The sequence below is a fragment of the Saccoglossus kowalevskii genome, chromosome 5 (genome assembly GCF_978046115.1).
Source record: "Saccoglossus kowalevskii chromosome 5, keSacKowa6.1, whole genome shotgun sequence".
NCBI lineage: Eukaryota > Metazoa > Hemichordata > Enteropneusta > Harrimaniidae > Saccoglossus > Saccoglossus kowalevskii.
The window spans coordinates 20,314,133-20,338,893 of NC_140645.1; the positions used below are offsets into that span (position 1 = coordinate 20,314,133).

The 24,761-nt window shown below is 36.4% G+C and overlaps 1 protein-coding gene across 4 annotated transcripts in view; it reads left to right on the plus strand.

Moving 5' to 3' along the window:
* The window catches only part of LOC100368664 (dual specificity tyrosine-phosphorylation-regulated kinase 1B-like), a 73,108-nt gene that overhangs the window by 10,842 nt on the left and 37,505 nt on the right, over window positions 1-24,761 (plus strand). For 2 of the 4 annotated variants that reach the window (XM_006812111.3, XM_085499213.1), the window contains exon 1: window positions 20,318-20,738. The exons of 1 other annotated variant lie outside the window; for it this stretch is intronic. In XM_006812111.3, coding sequence (XP_006812174.1) covers window positions 20,606-20,738 — 133 coding nt within the window. In that variant the 5' untranslated portion in view covers window positions 20,318-20,605. Of the gene's footprint in view, window positions 1-20,316; window positions 20,739-24,761 lie in introns of those variants that run through there. One more of the 4 variants, XM_078012228.2, reaches the window with a different exon arrangement.

The window sequence follows — 24,761 nt, forward strand, 5'->3', positions numbered from 1 at the left end:
AATCCGATAGAGACTTTGGGACGAAAAGAGATGCTTTTTTGATTAAAGCGAGAGGGTTGTCATCTGCGCACATGCAGGAATTGAGTCCAAAGCGACGATAATAATACATGCTAAAACACAAAGGCTCATGGGTAGATGTTTGTAAACAATGACACGCTATGGCCATCTGACGCATGCGCAGGTGACGACTCCCCCGCTTTAAGTCTCCCACAAAAAAAAATGTATAAATAATATAATTTACTTATATGACGTCACTATTAATAGATCAAATATGGAATCTTAAAAATATCACTTTTTTTTCTAACCATAGACACAACTTGATCATTTCTGTAAATGCATGTGTTACTAATAGAGCAATTAAAAATTTTATTTGAAACATTGCAAAATAAAAGTTGTCGCTTGATGCAAATTGTCACTAGCTGTTCAAAAAAGCCTATAATAAATAGGCAAACGAAATAAATTCCATGTTTCTGGTAACCCTACGGCTACCTACACATATTTTGGAGAAAATGGAAAGTCTATTTTATGCTAATGAGCTTAAAATATTTGCTACATAAGTACAATACAAATTAGCTATGGTTATTCCACCAATGATATATCATTTTCTGATTTCATTTACTACACCTTCTATGAAGTGAATGACTAGTGTTTAGTTGTATAAAGGAAATGTGTAAAACCAACATGTGACAAATGCTTGGTAGTTGGGCAAATACTACAAATGCTTGAATAGCTCAGAATTAAATACCACTCAACAAACTAGTAATTATTATTCTTTCCTATCGCAGACATTGCTCCCTATTTTACACACTTACAAGCCTTGCTATACATGTTTAATGAAACATTTAAATCTGTACTTTTGGATTCAACATTGTATACAATATACGGTATGTAACAAATATTTGATTAATAACTTGCACTATCTGTCGTGAATTTCTTTTTGAAGTTTGAGACAGAGGATATATTTGTTCTGCAATATACCACTGCATTGTAGAGCTGATGATTTTAGCTATTAAAACACTTTTAATGTGGAATAAACACCCCAATTGGTTTTATATAGGAGACTATCAAATAAAAGTATATATCCAATTGAGCAGTTCATTATTTAGCCAAGTGTTTATTCTGATTTCATTGAGTTTTGACCTATAATAGTGGTATGGGCTGTCAAGAGGTCCAGAGGACATCTTAGTATGTAGTGTTAAGTTTATTTCCTTCTTTTCGTTATTTCCATTAAAAAGCCTCGGAAATAATTAGGAAACATATTTTTCGGATTTGTAATATTTGAGGTTTTAATTTCTGTGTTACACTTGCTTACAAGTCTTGTTTTTTCAACAATATAAAAAGATGAAAATGTCAAACATAAGAAACAGTGCAGTGTTGGGGAGTGATTTGAGGTGGTCTAAAATTCATCTGCATATTATGCAAATATGGTAGTTTCTGATTGGTTTAATTTGGTTATTCCAGAAATAGATTCCAGTTACATGAATTGTGTCACTGGTTAGAAACCTTGTCTGTGCTACTGAGGATGCATACAAAGGATACACAAGTCGTTTGTTTTTTCATGATCATTCTTTTATTTCCCAATCTTGTTATTTTTAGATTTTTTTTTTTAATTTCAATAAACAGTAATTGTAAGCAAATCTTATTTTCATTTCAGTTCAGTTGAATTTAGTAGATGCCTCGTTGACTTTTTGTTGCTGTGCCATAAATGTTTATTATAGAATGATTCTGATTTTGGCCCGAGGGGGAGGGATTCCACTTCACAGAACAGCTTTTGTAAGGGGTACAGCCAAGGGCGAGAACAAAGGAGTTCTGTTCACTGTGGTTCAGACAGACTACCATGCCCTTTGAGAGGCTAGGACAAAGCATCTTACCTGAGATATAAAACAACTGCCAATGTATTTGATGAAATAATATTTTTGAGAGAAAAAATATTTTATATTTAGCAATGAAATTATTGAAATGCTAAGAAAATAAAAATGTTCTTCAGTTCCATAGTACCTGGTAGCACTAGCAGTTATTTACAACTGGCATGGAGATGTCAATGAATAATTTGTGCATTTCCTTGAAACATGAATCAATAAATACTAATGACTTCTTCGACAGTTAACCATCTCACCCCATCTCATCTTAAACTAAGTCAAGGTCATCCAAAAAATTAGCCTTGAAAAATAGACATTCAAAGTTGAAAAAACAAACACACATTACACCAATTTTGATCAAGATCGTTGTAACCATTTCAGAGTAAAAAAATAAAAGAAATGCAGACATGAAATAGGATTTTTAGAGTTGATGGTATGACAGTTAATTTATGTATAGTCTATGGTAGGGAGCTCTGTGATTGGATAGAGGTTAAAGGTTACATGTCTAGACAGTGATGCCTTGTTCTGTATTTGTCTGTAGTGCAGGTTGTGTGTACAGTCAATAGGTCTTCCCATCTCATTACTAGTAGCTACAAACAGGTGTAGTAATCATATTTTACCTGAAAGTCCCCTGCCCCATCCCTGCTCAAGAAAAATTTTTAAATTAAATAGCTTCAATGCGTATTGTACTGAAATTCATTATATAAATGATAAAAACTTACTAAATCTATACTCCAGTAATAGCCGAGGGTTAAAAATCCTTGGTGAGTGGAAGGTAGATTATATGTACATGTTGTGATTTGTAAGCATATTTGGGCTTTCGACTGCTAAAGGTTAAAGCAGGCTTAGCCCTGGTGTTTTTCTTAGCCATTTATTTACTTGCTTAGACACCTCACAAACACACGGGGGATGGCAATATAAAAAAGTCATTGTCGATGACAAGCCTCCGTTTTAAGTGACTGTCAACATCAGTGACAAAATGATTATTAACACTCATGTGTCTAACAAAGTGGAGCCAGTTTATTTGTGCGATTCCTTTCTTTATTCTGCTCTTAAAAGATGATGCAGCTGAAACAGATGCGATGCATGTGAAAATATGTTGCATGATGTAAGTCTGAAGTCAAGCCATGTTAGCAATATGGCACCAAAAACAGAATTCATTGAAAACAAAATGGCCATCAGTCGGTCATTTTCAGTCTGAAATGAAAAAAAAAGTGATGTGTATATTCAATCGACATACCTAGTTCTAATTTCTGATTGGCAGAAATGCTTGATTTTGGTAAATTTTCACAGGTAGCACTGAAATGATTGTCATTCAGCGATCTCAATTTGGATCATAAAACAAATTCCTGTGCACATGTATGATATAATGTGTGTGTGTCAAGTTTGAATAAAATTACCAAAAGCAAGTATAATATACAGGTGCGAAGGGATGCAGGGATGCACAAAGGTGTTATAACAAGTCCCTGGCTTTGGACGATGTCTGAATGAGGACAACAAATCTTGATAGCAAATTGAAACATACTAATGCAGCATGAGGGTTCCTGCGCAATATTGAAAAAATTCCTAATCGTGTCTTGTATTGATTTGTTGTTTTCAAGGACTTGAAATTGTCTTAAATAAGTTTTCATCAAACTGACCCTGTTGATGATAGATAATATTACACTGTAGCCTCGCTATAACGAACTCTTTGGGAGACATACAATTAGTTTGTTATAGTGAAATGTTCACTATAATGAAGTACATAATACATTGGGTTTGTTGCGAGAGGGAGACACGCTATGTGTTCATTATATCAGGAAGTTCATTATAACGGTGTTCATTATACTGAGGTTACAGTGTACTACAATTAACAAAAAGCCTTTTTCTTGAAATTGGAGTGGTGTATGCATGCTGCCATCAAAACATTTCTGCTGGATACTAAATTTCTTGCATTCTGAAATTTTTCATTGGTTTTAACCGATATTAAAAAATGTTATAGGGCTCCATTCATTTCTGCAGAAACCTTTAGTATACATTTTGTATTAGGGCAATATGTTTTCATTAGCTTTTAATTGACCTTTCTGTGTGTGTGATGAACTATATCTGTACCATGAAAAATTAAAAAAAAAATTTGGTGAAATAAATTTCATTCATTCATTCACTCACATGGCTGTAATTGACTTCTAAAGGAACAAATGAAAACGTTTTGGTTCTAGATTTCTGTAGATTTTTAGATCATGGATGTGCCATATGTCTTATAACTTTAGTCATGTGCATGTGTTCATTCTTACTCTACCATGACTTGGACAGGCATGAACCAGTTTCTTTCAAATGTGGTACTTGTGTTCTGTATTGTTCGTTTTTTTTATTAAAGGGGTATTTAGGGTTATAAATGGCCCTTTTTGGTCAAAATGATTTGTTGCAGCCAAATTTTAATGGAATTATGGAATTTCAATTGACTATACTGTATTTGTTTTATTTAGTGCCATATGCACTTATGTAAATAGCAGAGGTCTATTGATGGTCTGAATAATCATATACATTGTATATATACATGTATACATGTATATATATAGGTTTCTCAGCTAATTTTTGAATACACTGCATTCGCAATCAGTTCTACTCTTTTGGACTGGGTAAATTCCATATGCTGAGGCAGGCTTATATTTCCACCGATACAATACAATCATACATATCCACTTTTATTTAGTTATTCAAAATATATGCGAACTGTGACATTCAAAACTGTAAATTGTTAGATATGCACGTTAATGAGATATGTTACAGTAGAAAAAATAACTTTGTCAGGACCTCTTTCATTCGGGATATACAATTGTTTGATCCTTATTAGTCCCCGTTCGGATGAAGTCCGAAAACGGGGACTTATAATTCGGTCTGTGCGTCCGTCCGGAGTCACATCTCAGAATCCATTGACCGATTCTGTTCATTCTTTGCATGTGCCTAGTACTTTATGTGGGACATATGCACATGCAGTGGTTTAGCAATTCGATTCAAAATGGCCGACTGGCAGCCATCATTGTTTTTTGAAAATGTTTTATTTTGGACATGCTTTGTCTGTTTTTATTCAAACTCGGTACATAGATTATACATAATAGGATACATGTCCATGACGATTTATTTCACAATTGGATTAAAGATGGCCGACTGGCAGCCATCTTGTTTTTTGAAAATGTTGTATTTTTGGACATGCTTTGTCAGTTTTCACTCAAATTTAGTACATAGATCATACATGTTAGGATATATGTATTTTTTTTTTTTTTTTATGCGGTATCTTGGATGTGCTCTGTCAGTTTTCATTCAAATTTGGCACATACATGTACTTTATACATGTTAGGATGCATGTCCATGACAATTTGTTTCAAAATCTGGTCAAGGATGGCCGATTGACAGCCATCTGACTTTTTGCCTTACTATTATATTTCCACAATTTATGTACCATTTTCATTCGTATTTGGCAAATACATCATACATATCAGTGTGTTTCATAATCAGATCAAAGATGGCCAAATAAAGGCTCTTTTTTTTTTTGGCCATATTACTACTACACGGAACACATGTTTTGATGTAAATAAACAATCTGTTGTATACGTCACTTGGAACTCAAGTTTCAAGGATACACTTGTGACAACCCCTCCGCTTTAATATGACGAGCACAAAGAGAACTTAATTTAACGTGGACTGTGTCATTTTCAATGACTTGTTGTTTCATTAAAATGAACTTGTCAGGTCGCAGCTGGTTTGTCAAACTTAGCCAAAAGTGAATGCACTGTCTGACTGTTGCAACCAACGGAAATTGATTAAAAAAGAAAATCCATACATTTTTGTTAGAAAACGTGTCGCGAGCTTTGATATACCTTTTGCAATTGACATTTGAATGGACCATGTGTGATGTGATTATTTGGATAAGTTTAATTAGTTTTTTCACTGTATGTCTCTGTACTGAAGCAATTAACGTCAGTCTGTTGAAAAGCTTTCATTCATAGCAATGAAATACACAAGTTCAACGAGAGGTGAGCTGGGCGAGACATTCACTGTGAAGGTCCCAGACAAGTCTGACAAAGGTATCTGTGTGCTATGGTTTTGAAAACTTGGGCATGGCTGTATATGTAGCATTTAATGCTTGGGAGGGCTATATGAATGGAAAACAGTTGCTAGACTCTTTTAAACTTGTCATTATTGTTCACAGAGTCTTCTGGAAACAGCAGTGCCGGGTTTATTAAGTTCATTCATACTCATTTGTTTAAAGATTTCCACTGTGCTTCTTCCTCCCTCTCCTCGATGCTTTATTGCAGGTCTACTAGCTCAGTAATAGGCGTTGCCAAGTGAGGTTCTGTCACTTGAGTTAATAGATTCATAAAGTGTGGTCTCTCAACTTAATTTCAACCCTGTTTCTCTTTATCCTGGCGTTTCTCAACACAATTCCATCGTTTGGGAAAGAAATTACTTCCTTTCTTCAATTGAAATGCTTCGTGATTCAGAGTGGGTATTTCTAAGTGGTGTTGATTTGAACCAAATTGTTGCACTTAAATTGCACAATGTTAAAACGCTGATTCATCGTCAGGTAAAATCACTGACTTTGCTAGCAGTTGAAAGGGACTTTTTATTGGGAGTGTATTTACTTTGGTTTTCCATCTTGAGGAAAATTGTGTCTTATGTAATGCCTTTTCATTTGTAAATACAGGTAACTTGTTCTTCTCTTATGTAAGACAGATTTCCTTGAATTTTGCAAGTCAGCCAAAAATCATGAAACTTTGTTGCAGTGAAAATTTTGTTTGGGGGTCATATCTCTATAATTCCACAATTGTCGCAAAATTTTTTCTTCACAAATGTGAAATCATCAAACCGCAAAAATTCCCAACAGTTGAAACCAAATTTCTTACATTTAGGTTCAGTAGAGTAGAGTGCTTACTGTTTTGTTTTTTAGCGTGTTCTTTTATAGACTTGAAATATGATGTACACACCATGCATGTAGGGTATTTCGACCAATATCTTAAATTTCTAAATACAAGTAAATTGTATGAGTAAAATAAAAAAATTCAAAAACAAGTTATGTATCTACTTTGTCAGTTGATAACCCTGAAGTCAGCAAAATCACTATATAGTAGGTGTATGAATCTCCTCTTGATTTGTGTTTTTATGCTACATATCAAGACCCCACCTGGTTTAATTAAACTGAGTTGTTTTTTATGGATTGTCCTCCATGTATCAGTTTGTGCGGATATACACCTATATCTCAAAGTGTTCTCCCCAGGAATTTAAACCACTGTGGCGGCCTAATTTGCATATCATTTACATAATAAAAATTGATCAAAGCACATTTACACCCACACAATAAACAACATATATTTTCAAAAACAAAGTGGCAGATATTTATTTGCTTCACACAGTGTTATAAACACTTTTATTTTGGGCACCTTTGTAATATTAATGAGCTCCGTCACAGTGCAAATATGAAGTCAAAATATTATGTTTCACAATTTAGAAGAGTTTGAATTTAAAAATGAAACATTCTGGAAATGCAAATGCTGCAGACTAAAAAGAAACAAATAAATTGTAAAAGGTTAAATGAAACTCATTTGAAACGTTTCAGCCAGGATTATGTTCACGACTTTCATGATCTCATTTACTACAAACTTCTCCTTCAAAAAATTGACCGCGTAATTATTTGGCAGATTGCTGGTTATTATTCCGACCATCAGCTTCTACAACGTTTACATTTACAGTAATGAACGAACAAATTCCAAACACTTTCAAACGATCATCAAAGTTGTGACGTGACATAACTTACTTCACGATGTTATACACCGGTTATACCAATAATTCCTCTTACTCAGTCATAATGCCATGCAGAAATTAAATACTTCTTTTTTATATGAAAAAAACGTAAAATTTGAACTAGTTTTATCGGGAGAAATAATTTTGGATCACTCGATCACTTCGGTGAAAAGCACAGACCTGCCATGGTAGTTGTGACGCATTAGTTGACCGGCATATGTCCTTTGAACCGGTGGGTCAAAAACGCCATTAACCAATCATAATGCCGCATGGTAATGCCGGTAGAACCCGAAGTTTTCTGAATGATCGTGATCATAAAAATTACATTGTGGAAGTAAAACGATGTCGTAGCACGATGTGTTGGTATGGATTTCAGATGAAAACTGCACGATGGTTTCGAAAGAGGTGATTAGCTTTTAATCTAAAGACTGTCTATTGTCAGAAAATATTTACTTACAAACAAAGAGGTGCTAATTTTACAAAATTGACTTGTATTGTTTAAAGCCGCTACCACATCGCGCGACTATGTCTATTGTTTACAAATTATTATCCACGACTGGCAGGATGTGTGTCGGTCGGTACGTAAGTATAATAACAATATTACTAATTTTGAGTGCCGGACGAGCCGACCAGCGTAACAAGATCTCCAATGAAAAAAGAACTGTGGCGGTCTTGCTAATCATCTTGGCGGTGTCAGACTGGTGTGGCGGCAAATCGAAGCACTGTGGCGGGACCGCCACGCTGTATACATCCTGGGGAGAACACTGTCTCACATGCTTGCATGTTATTATATTTTTTGGATCAGGTTCAAAATGGCTGATTGGAAACTATTTTGTTTTAAAGATTGCAGTATCGGATCCATATTCCCAACCAAAAATGCATGAAAATCATGTGAAAATGTGTAGATAGATGTATTTTCTTTAGTACATACTTTGCACATAATGTGAACTTGATGCACATGATTTTTTTTTGGAGGGAATAAAAATAACCAGATGGAACCCATTTTGTTTTAAAGAAAGCAGTTCCAGATCAATATTTGTGACTTGTCTGAACCGATCATTTTAAACTTCAATCTCATACATTGCACATGCATTTTTGTCACCATCAATTCAAAATGGCTGACAGTCATCTTGAAATAAATGCATTTCATGGACATCAAATATGGTGCAGTTTAATGCACTCAAGTGAACTACTACTTACAAAACAACTGGGACTATGTCATATCACGACTTGTATCAATCAATTTTGTACAGCCTGTGAACTGCTTTTAACATGCACACATGAGTGATGGACTTCAGTACACAAAGCTGGAACGTCAAAATATATCCAGATCTAGGTGTTGCTTATACAAGTTGAGATTCAGATTGTGTACCATGGCTTGAAATACACAGTAGCTTACATGTAAGTTCCACCGACTATCAGTTCTCATGCCAGGACTGCCCACAGACTAGCAGTTCTCATGCCAAGACTGCCCACAGACTACCAATTCTCATGCCAGGACTGCACACAGACTACCAGTTCTCATGCCAGGACTGCCCACAGACTACCAGTTCTCATGCCAGGACTGCCCACAGACTACCAATTCTCATGCCAGGACTGCCCACAGACTACCAGTTCTCATGCCAGGACTGCCCACAGACTACCAATTCTCATGCCAGGACTGCCCACAGACTACCAGTTCTCATGCCAGGACTGCCCACAGACTACCAATTCTCATGCCAGGACTGCCCACAGACTACCAATTCTCATGCCAGGACTGCCCACAGACTACCAATTCTCATGCCAGGACTGCCCCCAGACTACCAATTCTCATGCCAGGACTGCCCACAGACTACCAATTCTCATGCCAGGACTGCCCACAGACTACCAATTCTCATTCCAGGACTGCCCACAGACTACCAATTCTCATGCCAGGACTGCCCACAGACTACCAATTCTCATGCCAGGACTGCCCACAGACTACCAATTCTCATGCCAGGACTGCCCACAGACTACCAATTCTCATGCCAGGACTGCCCACAGACTACCAATTCTCATGCCAGGACTGCCCACAGACTACCAATTCTCATGCCAGGACTGCCCACAGACTACCAATTCTCATGCCAGGACTGCCCACAGACTACCAGTTCTCATGCCAGGACTGCCCACAGACTACCAGTTCTCATGCCAGGACTGCCCACAGACTACCAATTCTCATGCCAGGACTGCCCACAGACTACCAATTCTCATGCCAGTACTGCCCATAGACTACCAATTCTCATGCCAGGACTGCCCACAGACTACCAATTCTCATGCCAGGACTGCCCACAGACTACCAATTCTCATGCCAGGACTGCCCACAGACTACCAATTCACATGCCAGGACTGCCCACAGACTACCAATTCTCATGCCAGGACTGCCCACAGACTACCAATTCTCATGCCAAGACTGCCCACAGACTACCAATTCTCATGCCAGGACTGCCCACAGACTACCAATTCTCATTCCAGGACTGCCCACAGACTACCAATTCTCATGCCAGGACTGCCCACAGACTACCAATTCTCATGCCAGGACTGCCCACAGACTACCAATTCTCATGCCAGGACTGCCCACAGACTACCAATTCTCATTCCAGGACTGCCCACAGACTACCAATTCTCATGCCAGGACTGCCCACAGACTACCAATTCTCATGCCAGGACTGCCCACAGACTACCAATTCTCATGCCAGGACTGCCCACAGACTACCAATTCTCATGCCAGGACTGCCCACAGACTACCAATTCTCATGCCAGGACTGCCCACAGACTACCAATTCTCATGCCAGGACTGCCCACAGACTACCAATTCTCATGCCAGGACTGCCCACAGACTACCAATTCTCATGCCAGGACTGCCCACAGACTACCAATTCTCATTCCAGGACTGCCCACAGACTACCAATTCTCATGCCAGGACTGCCCACAGACTACCAGTTCTCATGCCAGGACTGCCCACAGACTACCAATTCTCATGCCAGGACTGCCCACAGACTACCAATTCTCATGCCAGGACTGCCCACAGACTACCAATTCTCATGCCAGGACTGCCCACAGACTACCAATTCTCATGCCAGGACTGCCCACAGACTACCAATTCTCATTCCAGGACTGCCCACAGACTACCAATTCTCATGCCAGGACTGCCCACAGACTACCAATTCTCATGCCAGGACTGCCCACAGACTACCAATTCTCATGCCAGGACTGCCCACAGACTACCAATTCTCATGCCAGGACTACCCATTTTGAAATTAATTTTTCTATTAAAACATGTATCTAATAGAAGCTCGTATAAGACCATATTTGTTCTATCCTTGGGGGTGCAGCTACGTCATGTACCATGTATTTCTATGGGTTCTGCGCAAGCTGCTGTGGATTGCTGGTCGTGGAGCCGGTGAAAACGGTTAAAGTCAAGAAAACAACACAAACGCAATTTTGAATTAATCCTAAGCAACAAAATTTATATATGTTGCACATGTAGGGATAACCTTGTTACACTGTTCAGGAGAGTCTCAACAACTATCGCAAAGTAAATTTTTATCGGCCTTTGTTTTCACCATGATGGTTGCTAGGCATTGAAAGTACCCGGATGTCCACCTCCAAGGATACAGAATAATTCAAATACTGCTTATTCTGAAAATATTGATTGTATAAGCATATGTGCTACAACTAAAACAAATACAATAATTACACAGTTCAGTTCTATGCAAATTTTCAGTGTATTCACAATGTGTATATGTCAGATGTCAAATCAACTTCATCATCTGACTTTCTGTTTTCAAAATTGATAGCTACTATATCTGAGAGCACCAGTTAACATTTGGCCAGTATTAAGCTAGTTTAGCATATTCCAACATGTCTGTACCGATCCAGCTTAAACTTCACACACACATAATCATATGCATGTGCACATGCATTTTCATACCTAGACTGTTGACAGTTCTCGGGCCTAATACATTTCAAGCGAGGGCTGTAATGCCCGAGACACTGTTATAGCATGTAACGCCCTCATGCGGCATTACGTGAAAATTATAACAGTCACTCGGGCCTTACGGCCCTTGCTTGAAATGCCTTCGGTATTTGAAAATAAGTGACTCTTTATTAGGCCCGAGAACTGCCGACAGTCTGGGTATGAAAATGCATGTGCACATATAATTATTTCATACCATCAAATTCAAAATGGCTGACTGGTGGCTATATTGTTCAAATGAATGCATCTCACCCATACTTGTTTGAAACAATGAAGTTTAGTGCAACAGTATGTACACATGCACTCAAATATACTCTGACATTAAAAACAACGGGGACTATGTCATATCAGTACTTGTATCAATCACTTTTGTACATCCTGCTTTTAACATGCACACATGAGTGATGGACTTCAGTACACAAAGCAGGAATATCAAAATATATCCAGATCCAAGTGTTGCTTGTACAAGTTGAGTCACAAAAACAGAGGTTAGTCTGACACAGATGTGATCCATGGCTTAATTTACACTGTGACCTACAGGGTAACTAAGTAACACAGACTAATTCTCATGCCGGCTTAACTGATCATTTCCAATGTATTAAAAATTGTTCAAAATTATTCAAAACACAGATGTCAACCCAACATCATCACATGACTTCCCGCTACTAAAATATGTAGCTACAGTGAAGTTTGAGGGTAACTTCATCATTTAGCCATCCTTTAGCGAGCGTAGCATCCCGTTAGCTTAGCTTAGCTTGCTTTTACAACCCTTACATATCTGAAATATGCAGAGTAATCTGACTAAATATGTCTAACATTAGTAACATAAGTACCGGATTCTGCCGTAAATTCGCCAGTTCGAAAAACCGTCCGATTTCACCGCTGGTGGGTGCTTATTTGGGGTTCCAAATTTCACAATTTGCTGTATTTCACAATTATTGATTATTACTCAGTAGTGATTATAATAACGTTATTGTTACGAAATGCATATAAAATTCAACTTAGTTTCATTGTAAGCAAATGATTCCAGTCGCATATAAACGCACGATGCTGTGGGGTATCCGCCATGTCCTTTTTTGCATGAGTTGACCTACAGTAATAGGTCAAATCGCTAATTAACCAATCAAAATACTGAATGATGCCAACGTGTTCAAATTACCAAAGCTCATTTAAATATGTTAATGTTATTGGATGCAGCACAGAAGAGATTTGCCGATGTTGTAGTACGATCTTTTGGCTTGGATTTTGATAGGAAAATGCCATGATTATTTTTTCTAATAAAAAAATTGTTTTCAAGAGATAAACGAGCATTAGAAGAAGAATTTAACATTGTTTACAGTTATAACATCTGATTGTCGAAACAAAGCTTACCCATTCATGCTAGTCACAATAAACATACTCTTGAATAAAAACTTAATAGACTATTTTACGTGTCAGAAAAAATTGAAATGTCAGAAAAATTATGCCAAAATATTTTTAAAAAAAAACTTTAAAAACTGTCGAAAAATCCCCCTGGGCGATTTCTTGGTCCCATTTTATTTGTTTTTAAACCCAAACTGCCATTTAAGGACCCTGGGCGAATTTACGACAGAATCCGGTATATGCTAGAAAAAAATTATAGAAAGCAATGATACTCTCTTTGAAAATTAGAAGTTTATTTATAAAAAGAAAACGCCAGCTGATGGCCAATTTAATCATGAATGAAATCAGCGTGATTGGCAGATGACTTGTTGTGATTTCATGGTGGGCCTTGAGCTATCTTTTTGTGGGGTTCTTTAGAAATAATATTTATTCAGTGGAGGCTGCAATGGTGGTCTATGTTTATCATCTTTAAGAGGTCATTACTTGTCTTTAATTTCAACACACTTCTGTAATGATCTTTAATGGTTCATCAATATTTCTCATGCTGTGGTCATTACTGGTATTATTCAAGCCTGGCTGGTGGTCAAGTTGGTTAGTGACCAACCAACAGGTCATTGCCACTTAGTGGATCAGGGTTATTTCTAGAAAAAAACTGCAAGAGAGAGCACTGCAATTCAGCGGCGCCACCAAGTAGGGGAGATAAGGTTCTCCCTACCAGAGTGTGAAATTTTTGATAATTCTAAGTTGAAATGGAGCATTCTATGGGTTCCTTGGGGCTAAAATTACTATCAGACATGTCACAGTTGAAGACTGTGGCCACATGTGATCCCTGGTCAATTAGAATTTTATGGTTGCCAGAGAATCTGCTTCCCAGGGTAAGGGGGCGTCTGGCCATGGCATGAGGGTGCTGCGCCCCTGTTCCCTTGTTTAAAAAAATCCCTGGTGGATTATTGTGGGGTATGTGTCAGTGAAGACTGAATATTATGTATGAATATCTATCACAGATGGATGTTCCATTTAATGCCTGGCAGAAAAAAGTGTGCAAAATATGTAGAAGCTAAAGTCCCCTCTAAAGGAAAAAAAAATATAGCCCTTGTGACTGGTACAATATGTTTACATTTATGCCAACCAGCATACAAATGCCTGATAACAAATGTCGCTCAAGGATCAGCACTGATCTGTTGTTTTATTAACATGGACATTCATATTTAATAACAACAGCGAATGACAGGACAGAACCTTTATTCTCCATCCTCCAGGAGCGTCGTTACATGTGCACGCGTGAGAATTGAGTCCCAAGCGACGATAACAACACACGCTGAAAACGCTAATGCTCATGGGTAGACCCTTGTTTGTAAACAATGTCACTCTATGGCCATGTGATGCATGCGTAGGTGACGACTCCCTCGCATTAACTTTAAGCCATGTTACAGTTTAACGATTTTTGTTTATCTTGACCGACATGTGACAAAATATATTTGTCAAGGATCAAATCAAATATTCACCCATAACACCGTTGATCTCTAGGTACTGAGTTCAAATTCTTTAAAGTTTTGAATCGGCGTTGATCATGCTACAGACAATTGATAGGTCAAAGTCATTTATGCCAAGATTCATCCACTTATAGATGCGATATTTTGAGAAGCTAGGATTTGCAGGAAGTCTGATTGACGTCAGGATATAGTTCATTGAAATTGTCATTGGATAGCGATATGGTTCAACAAAATTGTCTTGTATTATGTACTCCCAAATATTATACAGTAAATGCATTAATTATTCACTGGGTTTCGTTTAAATTTAATCTGCTATATTAATTCCACATGAATATGCATAATAACAATATTCGTAAACTTTAAAACCTAGTGAACATGATCAAAATAGTGAAATGAAATATCAGTGAAAATTAATTCCCTTACAGTAGTTTCTGTAGCAGGAATACTGTATATGTGATTGCAAAGTTCTCGAACTGTTGTCCACTACTAAAATTACTGCTTTTACAGTAGCTTCTGTAACAGAGGTATTGTATATATGTGATCACAAAGTTCAGGAACTAAAATATATTAAAAACAAGAAAAATCCTCCATTTTTTCTTGCTTAGTAAAATTAAAATTCATGGAGAAGTACCAAATGGATTGATATCTAATGAGAATTCATTGAAGGGGGATTTAAAGTGTGGAATGTTTAAATTATGATAATTCAAACTTGTTGATCGCCTTCTTTTATCCACAGCTTGCTTGGCATCATGTTTAAATTAGAAATAACGGTCTGTTGTTGTTGGTATGATTAATATGACCTGCATCTGAACTGCTACCTTTCTATGATCCTAAATAATTGCCCACACCAATCCCAGCTAAATTAACTTCCTTTTCAACTTCTCTTATTCTCTATATTTTATAGCAATTAAAATTATGGCGCAAAATAGATCACCCTGCACAAACCATCCTGTTCAAACTACCTCTACCCCACCCTTATCAATACGCAATTTTGCCATCCAGAATGATAGACTTGACTCTGGCCTGTGTATGAACTCTAAACTTTTAGCATCCAGCATGTGACTTTTGTTTAACCTTTTGTATTGTGTGAAATCCGTGCCAGTTATAAAGATCGGCATTTATTTCATTTTTGTTTTCAATTGTATCGAATCACATTACAGTGAAATACATATCCTGTTTGGCACAATGACTGATTATTTTTTGGGGGCTGACTGCCACAGAATGGATTGTCCTCGGCTCACTTTGAAATAACCTATGCGTAAGAAACAGTGTATACATGTTATTAATAATGACATGTGAAAAAAAAAATCAGAATTACTTGTCGGGATGTTTGTGTTTGTTCAAATCAAGAAACAAGACTTGAACTTCAGTATTTTGATGGCACTTCATTTCAAAGTCAAACTGGGCTTATTTGAAGGTCAATGATAGCTGCTGCTGCTGATTTCAAGCCTGGACAGAACTTGTTTGTTTCTGTTCTTTACCCGTTTAGGACTGTAAAATACTTTATTTTAGCTGGAATTATTTTCCCTGACCCATTCTTTCAATGAAAATACAAAAAATTAAACCTAAGTGAAAGTAAAATACAATAAGAATAATAATATCTGTATGGTATTTGCTCTATCAGAAGCCCTTTTATATTAGATAGCTAATAAACCAATAATTTAATTTTTTGTATACAGCTTCTTCAAAATGTTGCGTATTTTGACCATAGAAACACTTCTGTAATTTACGTTGGCACATACGCGACACATACTAATGAAGCAAATTGGTATTAACATCACTGAGCATCAGTGTTTACTGATAGGTTACCCTATTGCTACTGCTGTCAAGTAAATGTAAACACTGGGGGCATTAATAAAACTTTGAGTCTCTGGCAGTCTTCTGTGAAAACGTCCTTGAGGCTGTGCAGTGTTATTGAGATATCTTAGCTTTTTACACAAATACACTCTTTTATCTGGATCATTGCACACCAGACTGAATCAAAGAACCTCTCAGTTGTTGGTATGGGCATTAACCCAGACAAATGTCTGCCCCCACCTCAGCCATTTGTAGTTCTTTTGTATCTGCTCTATTAGGTGATTTTACGTACAAAATCATATTTTAATTATCCAGTATATAATAAATACAATTTATTCCCTTAGGGATGCACTTCACAGCGTAAGAACGAACTAAAAGTAAGTTTTGTTAGTTTCATGCTGCTTAGTCGTCTGTACTCTTATGTTATTTTTTGAACATAATCATGGTTTGAAAGTAAATGAAACTAAAATTCCAAAATTGTTAGAATGTTCATAACTAATAAGTTTCAAAGTAAATATTTTTGAGCTCATTCGCATGAAATAAACTTTTTGATTTTCTCGAAAATATGGGTAAGAAGGATTGCGTGGGGAAAACCCACTATTTATTTGCCCTTGTAGCTTCATGCTTGAATTTCTGTATTTTGTGTCCCAAGGGGAGGTCAAGCCACTACATAATTTGAAATTGAACTCCTAAGATCAAGGTTATACGGAATTGTCTTGAGATTAAGAATTTACTAATTGTCGTCTTCAGTCAAACCCAGTTAGGAGCTTGATGAATAATCTCTATGTTTCAAAGTACCGTAAAATCTGTATTAGAAGCCACATCCCTAATAGAAGTCGCACCTATTCTTTTTAAACAATTGAGAACCAAACATTCACAATTTCTCATATGTGTAGATGCTCTAATAGAAGTCGCATCCCCTCTGTTGCATTGTACCATTTTATTAGAAGCCACGGTTTCTAATACAGATTTTACAGTACTGTGTTGAGTACCACAGCCTATTGTCTGTGTAGTTTTCAAGTGAAAATTGATTGGTGAAAGTCTATTTGCTTCATATTTTCTGAGAAATGATGCGCATCTTTCAGTATTTTTCGGATGTCATACATAATCTTTCACTCCAACATTTTGTACACTTTCACATATAAAACATAATATCAATTATTGAATAATCCATTATTAAAATTTATATAGATTTCCTGATCTGGTCTATCACTCCATAACACAGAGCAGATTAATCTAAATATCGTTTTTTTTTGTGCATTAATGCTTTAGGGAACATATGTCATTAGTTTGATGTGGCAATGCAATTTATCTGTTTTTAGGTTGCAAGTACATATTTTTCTATGTTATTTCAATAATTGTTTAATTCTAGATGCATAATTTTTAGTGGAATTGAAATAAGCTGGCATCTTTTGATTTTTATGATCTTTCTCTAGTACTTGTCCAGCATTTGGTTGCATTTGAAAAGGTTTTGAGGGCGCTATATGCTGATGAACTGGCACAGTTATTCAGTTGTAGGGGAAAATTCAATAAATCATTTAATGTGATAAAACTGGAGATTACGATGTGCATGTTTACTATGTGTACCACTGTTCAAAATGTATGTCATGGACATATGCAAGGAATGTGATTGGCCTTGACCTGAACTAAACTATGGTAATTAGGTGACCTTGCTGACAATATGTATTGTAACAACCCTATATCATCCAAGACTTATATGACAACAGATTACAGGCATAGTAGTCTTTAGCGAAACTGAGAATTGTCCATCATTTAAAAAAAAGTAGCAAATTTTTCGAGTGTAACATATGTACATTGTATGTACTCACTCTACTTTCCTGAAACATACTTAGCTCAACGACAATTTCCTACCAACCTGCCTCTTTTAGAGAAATTTTCGTATAGTAATCAACTTTTGTCACAATCCACAAAATAAATATTATCATGCATAAATTTTCCCATATTTATTTTTCATCAAGGCCTGTATGGATACATTGTATGTGCAAAAACTTCCACCCAAATTTCGTCAGGAAAAAAGGGTATTCAACATAGCCATGCAATTTATTTTGGATGTATGTGAGGTAACAGCATTATACTCCCGTTGCATCCACCATGAAAGAATAGCCTGTGCTCAGATTTTGCGGAGATTGTTACAACTTGTCGTGTCTGAGTACATATTTTGCAGTATCCTCGCAATAACCTTATTATTTTACCTCTTGTTGATTCACTTATATTAAAGGGGCACTCCCAGTTAAGCCTCATCTCACAACGAATTTACTTTCTGGATTAAAATTACAATTTATAACAAAAGATAGATTAACTTTGTAAACAACATAAACAATAGTGTCCCATGCTTCTTTGGTGCAATCCATGGGATTGAGCGGCTCCCCTTTAAATGAAGCCCAGAATCGAGCAAGATTATGAATTTGAATTTGTCTGCATTCATGGAAGTATCAGGTAATTGTTATTTGCATTCCCTGACACACCACAAAATTATTACACTGTTTTTGTAGTGAATGATTACAGATGTTTATTTACTAGTTTGATACAGTAGTTGTAATGCTATATACGTGAATATGCAAATCTATAAACAAGTGCCTAGGACATTTCTGTACATCCTTGTACATTTACTTGTACATTTAGTTCACTGTGCCAGGGTTTTCCACTGATCTCTTCTATTGTGAGTGTATTTCTAGAATATCTAACTTTAGATTGTTCTGAACGTGTGGTGGACTATGGGTAAACCCCCTGCCGTGCAGTGTTCCTGGAAGGTTTTCACTTTCATTCAAGTCAATCAATAATACCAATAATCATGATCATGTTCACCTCTAATTCACTTTGCCAACCTGTCCAAGCAGTTGAAATGATTTACTGTAGAATACTTTATTTTCGCTCGGAATTTATTTTCGCTATTTTCGCTGAAGGGATGATTCCGTGAAAATAAAATCCAGCGAATATACTTTTTTCCCTATATTTCACATTAAACTCATCAAAAATCAGTGAAAATAAATTCCAAACAAAACGCCCAAAAAGCCTTTTCAGCGAAAATTAATTCCAGTGAAAATAAAGTATTCCACAGTACACCATTCAATACCAATTAACAATGTTTACAGGAGACCATAAACATGTCATTAATTCCTGCTTTGTGTACATAAGGTCACAGTAAACTTGTCAGCCACTGGCAAAAAAATAGATGACCTGTCGACTTTTAAACATCCTTATTCCATACAATTGCTTCACTTCTCTTCAAAATTGAACAATCACCTCTCCTCTTTCAGTGGCGCGCCACTTTGGGTGCCCATCATCATTAGGGACTTTGACTGCCTGTGCCTCACATGAACTAATGTGTTCTCTTTTGCATTTGAATGTGTTTGACTACAAAGTATGCCAAGAATGTCACCAAAAATCAAGTTTTAGAATAGGGGATTGGCATTTACCCCTCAATGGGGCAGTTGTCACACTCCACAATAATCCTGATTGCAGCATATGACGTGATTCTGAAAAAAAAAAACATTAAAAAATTACCAGGAAAAAAAATTGTTATTATACGCATCCCATCCCATCCCATCTTGAAAGAGGACACAATCATACCCCAATTCAGTAAATGGAATAGTCCTTATTATTGTAGAACACAGTAAGTCCCTACCAAATGCCAGCATTGTGGAGTTGATAATCACTCTCAAATTGTTTTGATTTTTTGCTTAAGTTTGAGCATATATTGTTCAAATTGAATGAAAGCTGCATGAGATTGAAGTAACTCGTGATGTAAATGCCAGTTTCCGAAATTGCTTGCTTGAATACTATCTGCCTGCTATCATTACAGCCCCACATTGCAACAGGAAAGGTCCCGCCCCCTTATCTCTGTTAGAATAAATTACTGCTTTGTGCCACTTCAATCATTCAGACAGGTTAGCTGATAGCAAGGTTCAAACACTAAGCCTTAACGTGATTGGTTGTAATTGCAGTAGGATGGTTTATTACCTGTCAATTCAGCCAATTAGGAGAAGCGTAACTTAACAGCTGGGAAAGAGATAAGAGCACTATGCTTGTAATGTACTCCTAGGCGTGTTGTAAAATCCTGACTAGTTTTTTCATCGCCATCATCACTGCTGCCTGCCTGCCTGCCTGTCATGTTCGGCTGACTGTTTACAGTTATGTGGATAGCTAATGTCACTGCCAGCCTTTCCGATGGTGGAGTTTATTTATTCACACCTGGACTATCCCGGTTCTTCCTCAGGAAATTATAAAACCACTCATCGGATAAACCACAGTGTAGATTTTTTAGACTGTCTCTCAGCTGTGCTCTACGAGTCGAAGTTTCAATGGTCTTCCGGCAAGAAACTGTTGCCGTGCCGGAAAACATGTCTTCCAGTTGTCGGGTACTCTGGGTCAAACGTGAAATAGCCCCATACATACCAAACGAGAAAAGCACTGTTAAAACAAGAACTATGAAACGTAGGTGAACGCTCTGTATATATTTTAGGTGGCTGTTGCAATGTTTTTTTTTTTTGAGTGTATGCGTGTTTTGATGATATCCATTACATGGTACGATGATATAAAACTATAGTTGCTTTAGCAATGTTTATCTATTGCCACTCGATAAGAGTCCCACCTTTAAACTTTTCATTCATTTGACGTCATCAAGATTAATTTTTTTTCTCCTCATAAAATGGTCATAATAGTTATAACATACATACATGTGGCGTTGTTTTGATCAGCTGGAGCTGGCAAACTTGTTTTTTTTTTTTCTTCCTCATTTGATACAGGGAAATGAAAAATTACAACTCTCCAATTGAATCAAATCCTTTTATTTCCCAATATTTAATCATTTGTGCTATGTGTGTGATGGTTTTTGCTTAATTCTAATTATAAAGATGAATTTTTGAATGTTTTTATTCCTTTCTCATTGCCGTCCCAGTGTTTGTCTGCTGTATTTATTAAATTAGTCTAAATCTTGGGTATTGCTTTTCAATGCTCAAAGAAATGAAAAAATGTAATTTAATATGTTGTAAAATAACTTGAAATAATCTTGCTCTCAGTCCCCTTGTTTTATAATCACCAACGACAGCAAACTAACCATATTTATTGAGTACTTGAGTGTGCTCAATGTCATTATTTCCTTCCGTGTTCCACTTCCCATCTTGCGTTGACGGCTTGTACCATGCTGCGTGGTTGGCGGCGGCGTTGGCGGCAGCAAAATGTCGCTACTATTTATAAGCAGATTATCAGTGTCCTTGAAAAATAATAAAAATTACAATAAATTTATTTAAATTCCTTGTGCACCTTTGGAAATGTAGTTAGCTTTTAATGAAGCATAGTAAAATTTAAAAAAACAAAAAGAAACGTTTCTAAGAGAAATCTGATATGACTGTTTTCACATAGAATATAACTATAAGGTATATATAAAAAAAAAGTTAGAAATGCTTTTTGAATATTACATTTTGAGTGCTCAAAAAATAAAAATAGATTACACTATTCATATAGTAAGGTATACCACTATGCACAGGATAAGCAGATACATGTATGTACTGACAGGTAAAATAACTATGTAATCTGTGAAATTAAGCGTTCTTAAACTGTCATGTAACTACCAAAGTTCACTTTTGATTCCTTTGATTTGTTGTGTGTGTAAATGTTACTTTATTTCATGGTGCTTTCCTCCTTTTTCCTTCCTGGGTTGGTAAATGAAACATGTGGGCGTGAAATCTGGTTTTAAAATAACTATTGGTTTCATTGTCAGCAAGTCTGCACCACTATAGTATGGGATGTTAGCGGAGAGTGTAGGTCAAATTACCAGGTGAAAAGGTTTGTCAGTCTGTTACGACCTCTGTGCAGTGAACGGTGTTGGCCAGTGTATGCCTGGTGTCATTTACATGTTAAATCCACGCTGCTTTCAACTTTGCCACTGCTGAATTGCAAATTTGTGGATCATTTATGTGAACGTGCATGGCACGCTAGCTTGCTCATGCGCATACCATCGTATGGATGCTGTCACAGCCGTAGTCTTATTTTGTCTTCTTTGTCGCTCTCGCTCTTGAAGTTCGGCTGCTGGTGCGTGACTGTGAAAAAGAAACACCATCTATCTGCCCACAGTTTGTCCTGTCTTGGATTTGTTTTTTATTTATTTCTGACTTTTGTCCGTGCAGTAACCTCCCACTTCAGTATTCATAGCTTGTTCCTGCTTAGCCAAGCAAAGTTGTGTAATTAGCAGTCTGGATGGTCATTTAGTTGTCTAGTCAGCCTTTGATTACTGTAATCTGTCTGACCCTTTTGACAATTTTTATTGAAATATACACTATTATGGTGTAGTTGATCCTTTAAAATCACTCAGAGTGATAGTTGGAATTTGTCAAATGTGTTTATTGGGTATTAAAAAACCCCAAAAGAAATAGGGCAAAACACATTTTTGTTGTTGACAGCCCTGACAATTTGCTGAAATTCAAAAATCGAAAGTAGCGGTATAATTAGCAAATAAAACAGTGATGACTTCCTTTCATCATCACACATGTTTAAAGCTCTATTCCAGCAGTTTTCTTTCCTCCAATATTTTAGCTTCCTCTCTCTCACTCACTCATGCTAAAACATTTAAACAAATTAAGAATCTCCTCTATTCAAACAAACAATAAACCATAAAAAGAAAACAATAAAGAGTAAATAAAAATAACCTGTTCTACTGTCAATGTCCCTAATTTGAACCGACTGATTAAAACAATTGCAGCATTATTTGACGATATTGTCTACACAATTGGAGAAGAGTGATCTTTTTTATTCCAACTCATCCCCAGTATTGGTAAGGTTTTGGAAATCTATATGGTGTCTAGCGGTCAGCACCAGCTGTGACAAGAACCTTCCATTGAAATCAGCCAAATGGCATCAGGTGCAACGCACCCTATTATTAGAAACATACTAACCATGCATCAATGCATTGAATACAGCTAGACAGTATTGGAGGCCAGGACGGGGTAATTATCCAGCAACAGTCCCTTGTCAAAATATCATGTTTTAAGTGAAATATCAAAATTTTGCGTCTGAGGGAATTATTTTTTATCGCTGACTTGATAATTTTCACCTTGTTTTTCATATTACCTAGTTGAAAGTTAAAAATTATGGAATTTAATCTGTTTTTCATTGATATTTTTATTTCATCAGTGATTGGGTCATATGACCTTCACTTGATAGTCAAGAATATGCTTAGAAAAAAAATAGCAATTCATCAGTTCACCTAAGGGCATTTATGAATCTAAAAATACCACACCATCGTGAGCTTGTTTTTTTTTTTTTAAAGAAGATTCTAATCAAGTATTGTCTGTCTCATTCACATACATGCTACTAGCCTATGAGGAGATATTTCAAACTGATTCCACCCAGACAGTCTCTATGGTTGGTGTTTACATTTCCTAGCTGCAGGGCCCCATCCAACAGCTGTGTATGTATGTATAGCCTTGTCTCTAGGTAGCTGCCACTTACTCCCATGTATTTTTCTTTTTTGATTCCACAGAAATTAAAATATTCTCCGGTCATTTGAACTGAACATTTTTTGGTGTTACTGTTCATTGAATGGTATAATGTTTTGTTTTTTTACATTAGGATATAATAATTTCTTGATCACTACCTGATCGATGAGTCTATAATGATGATGATTTCAAATTGTTTTCCTTGCATGGGTTTATGTGCCACAAAGATTAAGTCGCAATTTTTTTAATTACATATTCCTAGTCGCGAAACCTGCCAAAGATGAACTAGGTAGAGGGATGTAATTTGTCTAAAATTCACTTTTTAATCACGTACTGTACAATTATTATTGCTTAAATTTTCAATTTAAAAAAAAAACAATCCTAAGAAGATTCGTTTTTAATGTAGTTCTTATTGTAGAATTTTTTTAATGTTTTCACCTAACACTAAAACTGCTCCTGTTACTGTTAACGGTAGTTTGAGTTATGATACTGTACTGCATTTGAATCTGTTGGAGTTTGTAATAAATAAATAAATAAATAAATAATTAGATCCAAACTACACTCTGTAAAGTCATTGAGATTCAATGTTCAGATTTACAACTATTTAAAGAAAAGAGTTTCATGGGTTTAGTCATGCAGACGTTATCTGAGTCACTATTTTGTCATAGATCTTCTGATCTCTGCCACAGACTTATTTTATCTTATTTTTTGACACCGGAACTAGCAACTGAGAACTGCGTTTACAGACTAGATCCTGGTTGTTACGGTAGTTGATATTCCTTACATGGGTAGTTTTGGATGCACAACCGGTAGTAATCATGGAAATGGTAATAAGTTCTAACTCGTTCCTAAAATTGAGAATCATGTATGTTAATTGTCAACAAAACTATTTTAATTTTAGAGTTTTTAAAAAAATCTTTTATAATTTAAACATGATGAACCAAGAAAACTGCAATGTGTGAAGGTTTCTACGTTGATTTGTTGACCTGTCAATGAACTGGCCACTTATTTTAAAATGGTACAA